The sequence below is a fragment of the Stomoxys calcitrans genome, chromosome 5, assembly GCF_963082655.1.
Source record: "Stomoxys calcitrans chromosome 5, idStoCalc2.1, whole genome shotgun sequence".
Taxonomy (NCBI): Eukaryota; Metazoa; Arthropoda; class Insecta; order Diptera; family Muscidae; genus Stomoxys; species Stomoxys calcitrans.
This window is the reverse complement of record NC_081556.1, coordinates 10,963,653-10,980,872: the sequence shown is the minus strand read 5'-3', so window position 1 is coordinate 10,980,872 and position 17,220 is coordinate 10,963,653. Positions and strand designations below refer to the sequence as shown.

General features: G+C 38.2%; 2 protein-coding genes across 2 annotated transcripts; both read right to left on the bottom strand.

Moving 5' to 3' along the window:
- Positions 1 to 1,298: 1,298 nt before the first annotated feature.
- Positions 1,299 to 2,718, bottom strand: LOC106082533 (putative gustatory receptor 22a). Its single transcript, XM_013245100.2, has 2 exons — positions 1,759 to 2,718; positions 1,299 to 1,457 (listed from the first exon to the last, which is right to left on the bottom strand). The coding sequence occupies exons 1-2, from the start codon at positions 2,716 to 2,718 to the stop codon at positions 1,299 to 1,301; spliced, it is 1,119 nt and encodes a 372-aa protein (XP_013100554.2).
- Positions 2,719 to 14,761: 12,043 nt separating this feature from the next.
- On the bottom strand, positions 14,762 to 15,627 carry LOC106082534 (putative gustatory receptor 36b). The gene is made up of 2 exons (XM_013245101.2): positions 14,889 to 15,627; positions 14,762 to 14,838 (listed from the first exon to the last, which is right to left on the bottom strand). Exons 1-2 carry the CDS (start codon positions 15,625 to 15,627, stop codon positions 14,762 to 14,764), a joined length of 816 nt encoding a protein of 271 aa, XP_013100555.2.
- Positions 15,628 to 17,220: the final 1,593 nt, after the last annotated feature.

The window sequence follows — 17,220 nt, the reverse complement described above, 5'->3', positions numbered from 1 at the left end:
TAAACACATTATCCACGTTATCCAATTGATATAAACACATTTGCCACGTTGTCCAATTAAAGTAAATGCATTATCTAAACGATGCAAATACATTATCCGCATTATATAATTGATATAAACACATTATCCACGTTATCCGACTGATGCAATTATATCATCCACGTTACGCAATTGATGTAAATACATTATCCTCGTTATCCAATTGATGTAAATACATTACCCACGTAATCCAATTGATGTATATACTTATTAACGCTATCCAATTGATGTAAATAAATTATCCACATCATCCAATTGATGTTAATTAATTATCCATGATCCAGTTTATATAAATACATTATCTAATTGATGTAAATGCATTATTCACGTTATCTAGTTGATGTAAATACAGTATCCACGTAATCCAATTGATATAAATATCTTATCCAAATAAAGTACATACATTGTCCCCGTTATCCAATTGATGTAAATACGTTATCCACGTGTCATCCAGTTGATGTAGACACATTATCCACTTTATCCGATAGATACAAATACATTATCCGCATTAGCCAATCGATGTAAATGCATTATCTGCATAATCCAATTGATGTTAATATATTATCCACATTATCCAGTTGATGTTAAAACATTGTCCATGTTATTTTATTGATGTAAATATATTATCCACGTTATCAAATTGATGTTAATATTTTATCCATGTTATTTAATTGATGTAAAAATATTATCCACATCATCCAAATGATGTAATTAAAATACCCACGCTATCGAATTGATGTCAATACATTATCCACGTTATTTAATTGATGTAAATATGTTATTCACGTTATCTTATTGATTTCAATACATTATCCACGTTATTTAACTGATGTAAATGCACTATTCACGTTATCTAATTGATGTTACTACCATATCCAGTTAATGTAAATACATTATCCACGTTATTGAGTTGTTGTAAATACATTATCCACATTATTCAATGAATATAAATACACTATCTGCGTTATCCAATAGATGTAAATACAGTAGCCACGTTATCCAATTGACGTAAATATATTATCCACGTTATTCAATTGATGTAATTACATTATTCGCGTTATCCAATTGATTTAAATACATTATCCACGTTATCCACGTTATCCAATTGATGTAAATACATCAGCCGCTTTATCCAATTGACGCAAATATGTTATTCACGCTATCCAATTACTGAAAATACATTATCCAGTTAATAAAGTTCTTTTACTTCTAGACCCATAGAAAACGATAATACAATCAGTTTAGTCGATATTTTTTTTTTATATATTAAGATATTCGTAATCAATTTGTATCATTATGATTATGTACAATGTTGTTTGGGCCACAATGGAGAATAAAGTGTTTAAATTAAGGTTTAGCATGCCACAAATATTTATATCATGCCTCATTAGCCGGCGGCACAATGCCAGTTTTTCAATCTATAAAATTGCAAGAGATGTTTGAAAATTGAAAATAGATTTGAGTACCATAACTATTGGGTTGCCCAAAAAGTAATTGCGGATTTTTAAAAGAAAGTAAATGCATTTTTAATAAAACTTAGAACGAACTTTAATCAAATATACTTTTTTACACTTTTTTTCTAAAGCAAGCTAAAAGTAACAGCTGATAACTGACAGAAGAAAGAATGCAATTACAGAGTCACAAGCTGTGAAAAAATGTGTCAACGCCGACTATATGAAAAATCCGCAATTACTTTTTGGGCAACCCAATATAACAAACCTCTTCCTCGTTGGATCGACTCATTGACCTAATGCTGGCATAGTCCAAAAGCACAATTTCCGTTTCTTTGGCAGTTACCAGCACCCAATCACATATAGCGAAATACAAATACATATGCAGCAATAGCGTGAAATAGAAAATGTTACCAAATAGGTAGATATAACTGTTGGAGTTAAAGGTTTGCGGCAGCATTACTTTTAACATGCCTATGAAGCCGGCCATTGAGTTGGAGATTATTAAGCACACCAGTATCCAAAGGTTGACAGGACTATAGATACGATTCAGTTCTTGCAGCTGCACAATGGTTTGCGAATAAATCAAACCCAGTTTTGGATCCATACATTTCAGCAGCAACTGATTATTCAACATCGAGAGACATTCTCGCAAATGGCACAGCAGTATGGCATGCTGCAGCATAAACAAGTGCTGTATGCCCAGCATGCCACACAAGGGGTACAGATCTATGGCCACCGATGCTTGACCTCTGGCGAAAGCTGAAAATATGTCATTCACAACTGCCGTTAGGTGAACGCCTGTAAACACTCCATTCAAATACAGCCATTTGCGATGAGTGGTATCCTTTGGTATATCCTTGAAGCGATCAAAGTAGAATTTTTGCATATCAAACATTGCTTCCAGCCATTTGGACAATTGATCATCTCTGCGTTTGCGAGACAAGGCAAAGAGGGCTATTAATATGAATCTGGCCAGAATTGTGGCATAATTGGCATATTTTGCCACAGGGTTCTTCAGATAGAGTTGACCATGGCTCATGTTTCTAAGTACCGCAAATGGAACGCAAGCCATAAATGTTAAATCTCCAATTACAACTAGAATATCAAACCATTTGGGTGGTTTCTTTAAACGACGATTTCGCGCATCCACCCTCAAGGCAGTGGCTCCCAAATATATACTAAAAACTACCAACAGGTTAATGGCCCAGTAATGGCAACGTGTCATCGTTGAAGGTGGACAATGAACTGGTGCAATGTACAATATGTGGCAGTGGTCGAGTGAGTTTAGAATTATGAGAAATGCTTGGCTACCTTCAGATTGTAATCATGATTGACATAAAGTTAATTGCTGAACAGACAGGGAGATACACTGAAAAAAATTATTAAAATTGTAAAGGGGTGATAGATGGATGATGGATGGATACACGAATAATGGTGGATGTATGTGTTCAAAAAATTAATGATAGAAGGATGATGGTGGAAAGATGATTGGATGTTTCAGGGATTATGAATGGATCTTAGACAGGAAATGGATAGATAATGGCTGTTAAATGGATGAATGCTAGAGGGATGAATAAACTATGGATCGGTGAATGGAGAATCAATGATTATGGATAATGTATGGTAAATGGATGGATGTTATAGAGATTATGATTGAATCATTTCATGGACGATGAATGGATCATGTGCAGAAGATCATGTATTTACGATACCCAATTGTTATAAATACATTATCCACGTTATCCGAAGGGTGTCGATACTTTATCCACACGAACTAAATGGTGATAATACTTTATCCACGTTGACCAAATGCTGATGAAACTTTAACCATGTTACCCAGTTGTTGTAAATACATTATGGGTGTTATCAAAGGGGTGTCGATATTTTATCCACGGTATGCGAATTGTGATGATACTTTATCCACGTCATCCAAATTGTGAATATACTTTTTCCTCGTTATACAAATGGTGATTATTCTCCATCCACGTTATTAAAATGATGAATTTGCTTTATCCACTTTTCCCACTGGTTGTAAATACTTTATTCGCGTTATACAAATGGTGATGATAGTTTATTTACGGTATCCAAATGCAGATAAATAATAGATTGATGTTGGAGGGTTTATTGAATGATAATTGAGGGGATTTGGATGGATAATAGATGGATGATGATTTTGGATGGATTATGGTACATTATAGATGGACGGTTGATGGCAAATATATGGATACATATACATACATATGCTATGATGTTGGTTAGGGTATAGATGGTGAAAAGATAACGGATAGAAAGTTAAAGTGTTATGGAAGGATAATGAATGGGTGCCAGATGGATGAATGGATGGATAATAAATAGGCTATGATAGATAATGTTGAGATGATGGAAGGATAATGGATGGATGTTGATTGGGTTATCGAAGCATAATGGATTGGTGCTAGATGGATGGATGGTTGAATAGTGGATAGATGATATATAGATGATGGATAGTGGATAGATGGATGATAGATAGATGACGGATGGATGGTTGGATGGTTTTGAATGGGTGTGGGATGAATGGATGAAAGATGGAAGGATGATGGATGGATGATGGATGGATGATGGATGGATGATGGATGGATGATGGATGGATGATGGATGGATGATGGATGGATGATGGATGGATGATGGATGGATGATGGATGGATGATGGATGGATGATGGATGGATGATGGATGGATGATGGATGGATGATGGATGGATGATGGATGGATGATGGATGGATGATGGATGGATGATGGATGGATGATGGATGGATGATGGATGGATGATGGATGGATGATGGATGGATGATGGATGGATGATGGATGGATGATGGATGGATGATGGATGGATGATGGATGGATGATGGATGGATGATGGATGGATGATGGATGGATGATGGATGGATGATGGATGGATGATGGATGGATGATGGATGGATGATGGATGGATGATGGATGGATGATGGATGGATGATGGATGGATGATGGATGGATGATGGATGGATGATGGATGGATGATGGATGGATGATGGATGGATGATGGATGGATGATGGATGGATGATGGATGGATGATGGATGGAAGGATGGATGATGAATGGATGGATGATGGATAGATGATGGATTAATGATGGATGGATCATGTATGGATGATGGATGGATGATGAATGGATTACCGGCGGTAATCGAAATATTGACCGCAAATAAACGAAATGAAAATAAAATTTGATTAAAAATACCCGAAATCCAGTGAATTTTATTAAAGAGAAAATACCTCAAGCCGAAGAAAAATTTAATAATAAAAATAAAATGGTATCAATAAATTTCAATATTTTTGTGATCCTATGTTACAATTCTTCCATTACTCTTTGATATGAATTATTTAACCGAAATCATTGAACGATTACTATCAAATGTCAACAAAGAGACTACATTAACCTTTGCAGTCCTTTTTTAATGAAGAGTCTAGCCGGCACAGTCAAAGCGTAGGTACAAACTAACGCAAGTTTACTTGGCATTTTCAAACATGAAACGTTGGGAACATTGGCTTTTTGTCAGCTTTAATTACTGCAGCCTTGTGGTCGCGTCGACTGTCCTAAGGGTTGATTTGCAAACATGACAGGTGATAAAAGCAAACCGTTGGTTATCCGTCTATGCAATTACATTCCAATTGAGTATGGTACTAGGACTACCATATGCTATATGTTCAAATGTACCCTATGCCCAATTATATGACACAAATCCGGTGGCCAAATATGCCCATCATATGTTAATATTGCTGAGAGCAGTCACAATCACCACCTTTGCCCTGACGCGACATGGAAGGGATGAACAATTGAAGAAATGGTTGGAAGAGATATTCGAAAAGCAAGTTAACTACTTTAATCGCTTTAAGGATGTGCCAAAGGATAAAGGCTGTCGCAAATGGATATATTGTAACTGCATCTTAACCTGCCTACATTGCATACCATTGAGTGGCGAAGTGATTTGGTCCCTTTTTAGTGGAAGATATGCCCACTTTATGGATATGTATCTGGTGGGCGCCATGGTAGGCACTCAACATGTCTATATGCTGCATCATGCTATGCTGCTCTGTTATGTACAGGAGCATCTATCCATTTTGAAGGAGCAACTGCATCGGCATCTTTGGGATCCTAAATTAAGTTTGATTTATTTTCAACTGCGTGCTTTGCATAGGCAGCTTAATGGGCTGTATGGGCCCTTGATGTTATGCATACAGACCGGTTTGATTCTGTCCAACTCTATGGTGGGCTATATTGGCACTATGTCGCTGCTGATACCTTCGACGCCCACTAGCCAATATGCTTATCTATTTGGTAGCAGCTCCTATTTGTATCTACTACTGCACATGTATATATATTTCATGATAGGTGATTGGATCGAGACTAAGATTAAGGAAATGGGTGTTGTATTGTTTGGCTACAATGCCAATGCTGTTGCGGAAGCTGAACAATATCAAGAGGTATGTAAGCTATACGATATATGCCAAAACTTGGCGATTTTATTGAAAACATTTTTGAATATTTTTCTAGATAGAAAAGTTATGCTTTAGTCGCAGCTTGCTGGGTTCGCAAGTTCGCATTTGCGGCATGTTTGATATTAACTCGAAAACTTTATTGTCCATAGTAACGCAAACCATAATGTACACGATTGTCTTGATGCAGGTCGACTATGACAAAATTAAAAATCTTAGTGCTTGATGGTCAGCCAGCTGCAATGAGATTGGTTAGCATATATTTTGTTATAATAAAGAATAAAGAATTGATATAAATGATAAGGAGATGTCGTTTGATAAAATCGTGAGCTTGAAAAATTACCACATTTTTGCAACCTTGTACTCCTCGATTGTGGAAAGTCATAACAGAACACTACATGCAAAATTTCAGACAAATCAGTTAACGATTGCAGCTTCCAGGAGCTTAAGAGCTCAAATCGCAAGTTCGGTTTGTATGGGAGCTATATTCAAATATAGACCGATCTAGGCCATACTTAACATGTATATCTAGGGGCCTAACTCCGTTTACTGTGTCAAATTTCAGGGAAATAGGTTAATAAATGCGCCTTTTATGGGTTCAAAACCCTAATTAGTGATATCGGTATATATGAAAGCAATATCCACATATAGTCCGATCTTTACCATAATCGTTTTGAATGTCGAGAGGCCTAGCGCAACTCGTTGTGGCAAATTTCAATAAAATCGGATGATAAATGCTATTTTATGGGCCCAAGACCTTAAATCGGGAGATCGGTATATATGACAGGTATATCCAAATACAGTAAGATTCTAAGCATACTCGGTTCGAATGTCGAGAGGCCTAGGGCAAATTGTTGTGTCAAATTTCAGCGAAATCGGATAATAAATGCGATTTTTATGGGCCCAAGACCCTAATACGGGAGATTGGAAGATATGGCAGCTATATCCAAATATAGTCCGAACTTTACCATACTCTGTTCGAATGTCGAGAGACTTAGCGCAACTCGTTATACCAATTTTCAACCAAATCGGTTAATAAATGAGACTTCTATGGACCAAAGACCTTAAATCGGGGGATAGGTATATATGGCTGCTATATCCACATATAGTCCGAACTTTCCATACTCGGTTCGAATGACGAATGCGACTCGTTTTACCAGATTTCGTAATAATGTGATTTTTATGGGCCCATGATCGGTCCTTATGGGGGCTATGTCAAAATATAGCCGGATATATACGAATCTGTGCAACGTTTCAGCTCCATATCCCCAATTTTAAAGACTGTGGCATGATTTCAACAGACAGACAGAAGGACATGGCTAGATCGTCTTTATAAGGTCGGAAATGGATAAAAAAAAACATTTTTGGAAGGCGGACCACAAACACAAAATTTGGTAGCCCGCACAAATATTCAAAATGCCGAGGTCTGCCAAGAGGCTCCCCGACCTGCAAGGGTTTTAAAAGTTTGCACATCTCTAACCATTCAAAACTTCAATAAGTTATCGCTATCCATTCTAAAATGGCAATTCTTTACTTAGTTATACTCCCCACTATAGGTCAGTTATCAGCTGTTACTTTTAGCTTGCTTTAGAAAAAAAGTGTAAAGAAAGTATATTTGATTAAAGTTCATTCTAAGTTTTATTAAAAATGCATTTACTTTCTTTTAAAAGAACCGCAATTACTTTTTGGGCAACCCAATATTTGTATCTATTTGAACCCGATCTAGCAGTGTCCGTCCGTCCGTCTGTCTGTCTGTCGAAATCTAATTCGAAGGAATAAAGCTTGGCGCTTGAAATTTTGCACAATAACACAACCTGATACAGCTGCCACATAAACCGATCTGGGATCGTGACTTCCTAGAGGGCGCAATTCTCATCCGATTTGGCTGAAATTTAGCATGAAGTGTTTTGTTAGAACTTCCAACAAATGTGCCAAGTATGGTTCAATTCGGTTAGTATCCTGATACAGCTGCCATATAAGCCGATCTAGGATCTCGACTTCTTGAGCCACTGAAGGGCGCAATTCTCATCCAATTTGGCTGTAATTTAGCATGAAGTATTTTTTTATGACTTCCAACAACTGTGCTAAGAATGGTTCGAATCGGCTCATAACCTGATGCAGCTGTCATATAAACCGATCTTGGATCATGAACTCCTGAGCCACTAGAGGGCGCAATTCCCATTCGATTTTGCTGTAATTTTGTACAATGGCTTCTCCCATGACCTTTGTTTTTTCGATTCTATCCCACTGTACAGCGGTAGTGTATAAACAATCATTGTAGCTCTCCGGCACATTTTTTTTTTTTAATTTAATCAGGCCATCACATGAGAGTAAACTTTGTGATGGGTTTGTCTTTGTTGAAAATCCACAATAATGTCATTGTTTATTCATTTCATTGCCATTATGGCCTTACAAATATGAATCAATAATTTAATCAATTGAATAAAAGTCATTAAGCGATAACTATCTGCGCTCAGCAAGTAATATTTCATTCATAGACACAAAGAAGTAGAAATGCAGTGAGTTTGACCGTGCCGAATTTAGAATACCCAGCACCATGAATTTTCCAAAAATTCTACGAAAAATATGTCTACTGTGCCGCAAAGAAATCAAATCGGCAGATATGGAGGCCATATCGGAAAGTGGACCGATGTTCACCATATTCGCCATAAAGGCCGGAGGTTCAATAATAACTCTCTACCTCTGTAAAATGTAAACAAAAGCGGGCAAGGAATAGGATTTCTGTGCCCCTAGGAAGATATATTCCGTAAAAGAAAAAAAAATCTATGCATACACAAGGACAGTTAGACTAAATTATCTACGATTTTTACACCGACTATATATTATTGTATATTCGAAAGGCTTAAAAGAGCATACTTCGATATGTTGCAAACGGTCCAACAAACCTTTAACACCCCCTATCCCAAGGTGTTGGGCTATACAAAACCAACAGAATCTAACAAAACATTCGTTAATTTAGTTCCCACAGTTTTTGCCAACCATGAAACGTTGGCAGTATTGGCTTTTGGCCATCTTGAATAATTACAGCGTTATAGTGTCATCAACAGTTCTAAGGCTCGATTTGAAGAAGCGGCAGTTGAAAAAAGAAAGTTTTTGGATTTCGCTCTATGTCACTCTGTCCACATTGAGTTTAGTAGTTGCCCTGCCATTAGCCATTCCCTCAAATTTTGCCCATGGCCAATTGTATGAGACAAATGTGGTGGCCAAATATGCCAATTTTATTTTGTTGGCTGTAAGGAGTGTCATAATCATCACCTATGTCTTGACTCGCAGCTATAGAGATAAATGTTTAAGAGAATGGTTGGAATGTCTGATGGCCATTCACACAGCTTACCTGGATCGTTGTAAGGACATACCCAAGGATATTCGTTGTCGCAAATGGATTTATTGCAACTGTGCCTTAACCTGGATTCATTGTCTGCCATTGACGGTCGAAATGTTGGAAGCCCAATTGAACCGTAGATATGATAGACTTGCTGACATGTTTCTGGTGTGTGGCATGATCAGCGTGCACCATATCAATATGTTGCATCATGCCTTGCTGCTTTGCTATATTCAGGAGTGTCTATCCATTGTTAAGCAACAGTTACGTGAGAATCTGGTAGATCCCAAATTAAGTTTGATTTATTTTCAACTTCGCAATTTGTACCGGCAGCTTAATGAGCTGTATGGTCCAATGATTTTGTGGATTCAAATAGGCTTAATACTCTCCAATTCCATGGTGGGCTATATTGGCTTCAGAATGCTGCTGATATCCTCAAAGAACTCGGGTCAATATGGCTATCTGTTTGGCAACTCTTTGTATCTATGCGTTTTGGCTCATATGTATATATATTTCAATATATGCAATTGGGTGGAGGCCATGATTTCAGAATTGGACATCATACTTTATGGTTATAAGCCAAGGGACATTTCCGAAGCTGAAGAAATTCAAGAGGTTTGTACTTTTTAGTTATTATCAAAATTTTCAATTTAATTCTTTATCTTTCTTTCAGATAGAAAAAATTGTTTTCGGTCGCAGTCTTTTTACACCCGCAATACGCATCTGCGGAATGTTTGATATAAACTTCAAGACCTTATTTTCCATAGTTTCACAAACAATTTTGTACACGATTTTATTGATGCAAGTTGACTATGGTAAAATTAAATAAAAAGTAATAATAACAAATAAAAATTCATAAGTTTTGCCAATTTTGGTACCAAAATCTATGAGTTTTTAATAGATCTTTTAGTCACCAATCATGTATTTCTTAGTTGTACCTACATGCCAAATTAACTCCATCAATAAGGAAACTACCAAATCGTAACAACATTGTACCAATCTTGGTACCAAAATGATACTTTTCTAGTTGTACCAGCTTGCCAAATATCAGATCTTAGCTTCATCTGTAAGGAATGTTCCCAGTGGTACTAACTTTGGTACCAAAATGTACGAATTTTGAATAGATAATTTAGTTACCTATTTCCTAGTTATACTTACATGCCTAATTTCAGACCTCTAGCTCCATCTGTAAAGAAAGTACCAAATGGTACCAATTGCGGTAATAAATCTACGTTTTCTCTCGTGTGCAAAGTTCACCAATTTTGTACCATCTCCAATATTATTTAGTACCTAAATGTACAAATTTCCAAAAATTCTTATAATCACAAAATTAAGGTTTCGATAGTGTTACTAAGTTCAAAAATTGAGAGCTCTGGTTCTATTTACAAAGAAAGTACGAAATAGTACAAATTGCGGCACTAAACGCACTATTTCACCCACTTTCGGTACGATATTCCAATTTTTTTTCAAACCTTATTTTTATCTAGATGCTCTTTAATTTGAGCCCAAAAATATTCTACTACTCCAATCCGTTTGCCTTGGGCAAATAGTACCCATTTTCGTACTATTTGGTACTATTTAGAACCTTAACATACGAATATCAACAAAGCCGGGCTTATTTCGGGCGTCCAACCCAAGACCAACATTCGAGCCCCGTTTGGGCTTGGCTGTAATCAGCTAGTCATCAGTCAGTCTGTCAATCACGCAACTCTTTTACATACATATGTAGATTGGCAATGCCACATCACTCATTGTCAACAACTACTGTGAAATTGGGTAATAAATGTGCCTATATGCGCCTAAGATTTAAAAATACTATTCAACTTGCACAATATTCGGCAGGAGTAGTCTAATTCAATCCCCTATACTATTCTTATGACTACCCAATCCCTGATCCTTCCCTACACGATCGCTCTATCCCTATCCCTATCCCTATCCCTATCCCTATCCCTATCCCTATCCCTATCCCTATCCCTATCCCTATCCCTATCCCTATCCCTATCCCTATCCCTATCCCTATCCCTATCCCTATCCCTATCCCTATCCCTATCCCTATCCCTATCCCTATCCCTATCCCAATCCCAATCCCAATCCCAATCCCAATCCCTATCCCTATCCCCATCCCTATCCCTATCCCTATCCCCATCCCTATCCCTATCCCTATCCCTATCCCTATCCCTATCCCTATCCCTATCCCCATCCCTATCCCTATCCCTATCCCTATCCCTATCCCTATCCCTATCCCTATCCCTATCCCTATCCCTATCCCTATCCCTATCCCTATCCCTATCCCTATCCCTATCCCTATCCCTATCCCTATCCCTATCCCTATCCCTATCCCTATCCCTATCCCTATCCCTATCCCTATCCCTATCCCTATCCCTATCCCTATCCCTATCCCTATCCCTATCCCTATCCCTATCCCTATCCCTATCCCTATCCCTATCCCTATCCCTATCCCTATCCCTATCCCTATCCCTATCCCTATCCCTATCCCTATCCCTATCCCTATCCCTATCCCTATCCCTATCCCTATCCCTATCCCTATCCCTATCCCTATCCCTATCCCTATCCCTATCCCTATCCCTATCCCTATCCCTATCCCTATCCCTATCCCTATCCCTATCCCTATCCCTATCCCTATCCCTATCCCTATCCCTATCCCTATCCCTATCCCTATCCCTATCCCTATCCCTATCCCTATCCCTATCCCTATCCCTATCCCTATCCCTATCCCTATCCCTATCCCTATCCCTATCCCTATCCCTATCCCTATCCCTATCCCTATCCCTATCCCTATCCCTATCCCTATCCCTATCCCTATCCCTATCCCTATCCCTATCCCTATCCCTATCCCTATCCCTATCCCTATCCCTATCCCTATCCCTATCCCTATCCCTATCCCTATCCCTATCCCTATCCCTATCCCTATCCCTATCCCTATCCCTATCCATATCCCTATCCCTATCCCTATCCATATCCATATCCATATCCATATCCATATCCATATCCATATCCATATCCATATCCATATCCCTATCCCTATCCCTAACTCTATCCCTATCCCTATCCCTATCCCTATCCCTATCCCTATCCCTATCCCTATCCCTATCCCTATCCCTATCCCTATCCCTATCCCTATCCCTATCCCTATCCCTTTCCCTATCCCTATCCCTATCCCTATCCCTATCCCTATCCCTATCCCTATCCCTATCCCTATCCCTATCCCTATCCCTATCCCTATCCCTATCCCTATCCCTATCCCTATCCCTATCCCTATCCCTATCCCTATCCCTATCCCTATCCCTATCCCTATCCCTATCCCTATCCCTATCCCTATCCCTATCCCTATCCCTATCCCTATCCCTATCCCTATCCCTATCCCTATCCCTATCCCTATCCCAATCCCTATCCCTATCCCCATCCCTATCCCTATCCCTATCCCTATCCCTATCCCTATCCCTATCCCTATCCCTATCCCTATCCCTATCCCTATCCCTATCCCTATCCCTATCCCTATCCCTATCCCTATCCCTATCCCTATCCCTATCCCTATCCCTATCCCTATCCCTATCCCTATCCCTATCCCTATCCCTATCCCTATCCCTATCCCTATCCCTATCCCTATCCCTATCCCTATCCCTATCCCTATCCCTATCCCTATCCCTATCCCTATCCCTATCCCTATCCCTATCCCTATCCCTATCCCTATCCCTATCCCTATCCCTATCCCCATCCCTATCCCTATCCCTATCCCTATCTCTATCTCTATCTCTATCCCTATCTCTATCTCTATCTCTATCTCTATCTCTATCTCTATCTCTATCTCTATATCTATCTCTATCTCTATCTCTATCTCTATCTCTATCTCTATCTCTATCTCTATCTCTATCTCTATCTCTATCTCTATCTCTATCTCTATCTCTATCTCTATCTCTATCTCTATCTCTATCTCTATCTCTATCTCTATCTCTATCTCTATCTCTATCTCTATCTCTATCTCTATCTCTATCCCTATCCCTATCCCTATCCCTATCCCTATCCTCACCTAATCCTAACCCCATCCTATCCCTACACTAGCCCTATTTTGTACTATCCATATCCATATCGATATCCATATCCTATCCCTATCATATACCTATCCTATCACTAATAAATCCTTATCCTATATTTATCCTATCCTTATCGCTATCTTATCCTATCCCTATACTATCTCTATAACTGTCGTATCCCTGTCCTTTCCTATCCCTATCATATCGCTATTTTATCCTTATCCTTTTCCTGTCGTCTTTTGCTTTATTCCATTTTTATTCTATCCTACCACTATCCGTTTATACCCTATTTTTTTTATTCTTATAGAAACCGTAATCTATCAAATCTCTACTTAACCTTTTCATATAGCTGCTCTTTCCAATCCCTAACTTTTCCTGATCCTATCTCTATGTTATTCTACGCTAATCATTAGGAGAAGGAAATAGAGAAGGAAAAGTAGATGGAGATGGAGATGGATATGGATATGGGATAGTGTAGTAAGTGAATCAATAGCGTTAGGGTAGGATGTGGACCGATTGGGATAATTTTGTGATAGGATAAGTATACGATTTAGATAAAAGAGGTTAGAAATAGAATAGGATAGGGTACAATAAGCTCGAGATTGGAATGGGGATAGGATAAGTATTGATTTCATAGGCTTAGATAGGGATAATGATAGGGATAGGAAAGGGATAGTGTGAATATAGGATAAAAATAATGATAAGATAGAGCAGAATATGATCGGATAGGATGGAATAGGAGAGTATAGAATAGAAATGGGGATAGGTGTAGGATAGTGGTACAATTATAGGGATATATATGATGTTAATCAGTTTGAGATAAGAAAGATATAGGGAAGGAGTTGAATATGGATAGTAAAGGAATAGGTATGTCCTAGGCATAGTGTGGGATAGGAGTTTGTATACGATAAGAAAATTTGTATTCCATTGTCTGGCAATTTTTTTTTTATTATTTTCTAAATTTATAATCATATTGAATCAAGACAATTGCATTGGACATTGTTGAACTGAGCGTGGCAAAAAACAAGGGTCGAGTTAAGTCAAAGAGGTGCAGCAGAGTGCGGTTACATGGGAATGCCAATGATTGCAGAGAGAAATTTTGTAGCTGAAATCAACATCAGATTCGTTATATATTAATGAAAATCATAGACATTTCCTTCCACTTACACTTTTCTCCAAGCGTTCATCCAAAGTTGGTAACCAAGCTTGATGTTCCTGCAACAACAGATACGTACGCTCAGCAGAGTCAAATAAACCCAAAACCAAGTATGTAAACAGATAGGCATCCGTGTAGTACCATCCCATCATAAAGGGAATCAAAAACCATGCCATTGCCTCTGTCATGTGGTGCATTAACTGTTCATGATGGCCCATCATGTAGGTCATGTAAATCATGCAGACATTGTTCATGTACAACAAAAGCAGTACACAGCAGCCCTGTATATAAAACATGCCATTTAAGCGATCCATCAACAACAGTAACTTACTGTGGGCCCGGGCCAAATCATCCACCTGATCGGATAGCTGGCAGCATTGTGTCATCAAGGCACCCGGACAAATACGTTGGGCATGTTGCATTTCAAATAGCTTACCCGTCGCAATAAGAATCTCCTCCAGGTCATCGGCGATATTGTTAAACAAGAGATGAAGGTGAAGAGCTAAGAAGAAGTAGTGACAGGTTAAAGTATTCAGTATTGTGCCCAGTAGAGATAGAGTTATCAAGACCCAAGCATTTGTCACATCGAAGGATACTCGAAAAATCTGCAACGTAGTCAGGAACATCATTATTTCACAAAACAGAGAAGAGAAAAATTTCGCATATAAATGTTGTGAGAAGAAATTGTCATGCTTTGCACGCAGGCAATGCTTCTTGGTGAAATTTTCACGAAATCGTTGCAAGTCATTGATGTTTCGTATGAAATCATTGCGACGCAAAAAATTGGTGGCTACGGTCAGCAGAACTGCAGCAAGGCGTAGCATTATCATGAATATGTACAACTTCTGATGTAAAGCCGCTTGACCAGTGGGGTGAGGCTTGATTTTCATGGCCATCAGCAGGTAAGGAACCATAGACACTGTTACCACATTAATTACGATGGTATATACAGTGATGTAGGTCTTTTTAATGGCATAGCCTGTATCGATGTTGTACCCAAACGATATGACACCCAACAATTGAGAATAGCAATATGCGAAGGACATTAGAATGCGTGTAAGACGACGCATTTTGTATTTAACACTGACACTGATTGGGGATTTAGGCAATGATGAGGATGAATAGATGAACAAGTTTTTGGAGTATTGCTGCTATTGACTATTGAATTATCAATTCGAAGGCACAGTGGGTGAAATGTTAACAAAGTTTGAAATCTATTGTGAGCAAGTAGAAAGTGCAAATAATAGGAAATCTCCATGGATTTTTTTACATTTGGATAAGAATTGCTACCGGAAGAGATCAGTTTATATAGGAGCTATATCAGGTAATGAACCGGATTGGACCATACTTGGCTTTATTGCACTTGATCTTTTCTTCATCCATGTTATTCAGACATGTTAAAAACTAAGCTAAGGAGGCCTCTATCCGGATTGTAAAAATCTCTCTACTCTTGGGATGACATCAAAATCATCCTTTTCCTGTTTAGGGATAAATATTCAGACTTATCTGGTACTGGTTAGTTGCGTTTTTTTTCTTTAGTTTTGTTCTTTAAATTATGCTGAACTCAGTGTTAAATTGATTTTTCATTGTGTTTATTTCATGTGGAGGAGCAAAAAGACAGAAATGGTTGAATGATGTTGGTTGGTTTTCGAGAATATGACGGTTAATACAATAAAGTAAAAACTAATCAAATCAAATTGGTGTTATCTCTTGGACGATATCATTTTCCAATTAAATTGTTGGAAAAACTCATTTGGATACTCGCATGAGTCGTTTTATTAGAAAATCCCAGAACAAATACAGTGAGTACATTAACAAATGCCTTATTTAGGGTTTTTGGAATAAGACAAGTAAAAGCGTGCTAAGTTTGGCCGGCCGATTATTATACACCTTCCACCATGAACAGCGTTTGTCGAGTTCTTTGCCCGGTATCTCTTTTTTTGGCAAACATAGGATAATGGATAATAATTGTTGTGTTATTGGAGCTATATCAAGGTACGACCCGATTGGGACCATAATTGAATTCAATGTTGGACACCTTTGTAAAAATCCTTGTGCAAGAATATTTCTATAAGAATTGTGTCCCTTAGGGGCTCAAGAAGTAAAGTCGGTAACCGATTCAGACCGATTGAAAGTCCTGGGAGAAGTCGTTGTACAAAATTTCGGCCAAATCGAATGAGAATTGCGCCCTCTAGATGCTTAAAAGTATTATCGGGATCTCGGTTTGGCAGCTATATCAGATTATGAATCGATTTAAACCATACTAAGCATAGTTGTTGCGAGACAAAACGAAACGCTCTACGCAAATTTTCAGCAAAATCGGATTATTATTGCGTCTTCTAGGGGCTCAAGAAGTCAAGATCCGGGATCGGTTTATATGGCAGCTATATCAAGTTATGAATTGATTTTCACCATACTTAACACAGTTGTTGAAAGCCATAACATAACACCTCATACAAAATTTTAGCTAAATCGGATGAGAATTGCGCTCCCTAGTGGCTCAAGAAGTCAAGATTCAAGATCGGTTTATAAGGATGGACCGATATGGCTTATTTACAATCCTAACCGAACTACACAAATAAAAAGTATTTGTGCAACAATTCAGGAGCCTAGCTTTACGCCTTCGAAAGTTAGCGTGCTTTCGACAGATAGACGGACGGATG

Excerpts from the sequence above, each read along its gene's own strand:
- LOC106082533 (XM_013245100.2), bottom strand. The coding sequence starts at position 2,718 with ATGACACGTTGCCATTACTGGGCCATTAACCTGTTGGTAGTTTTTAGT. Across the intron at positions 1,458-1,758 it reads GTCGATCCAACGAGGAAGAG|ATTGAAAAACTGGCATTGTG; the intron begins GTTTGTTATATT and ends GCAATTTTATAG.
- LOC106082534 (XM_013245101.2), bottom strand. The coding sequence starts at position 15,627 with ATGCGTCGTCTTACACGCATTCTAATGTCCTTCGCATATTGCTATTCT. Across the intron at positions 14,839-14,888 it reads TGATTTGGCCCGGGCCCACA|GGCTGCTGTGTACTGCTTTT; the intron begins GTAAGTTACTGT and ends TTTTATATACAG.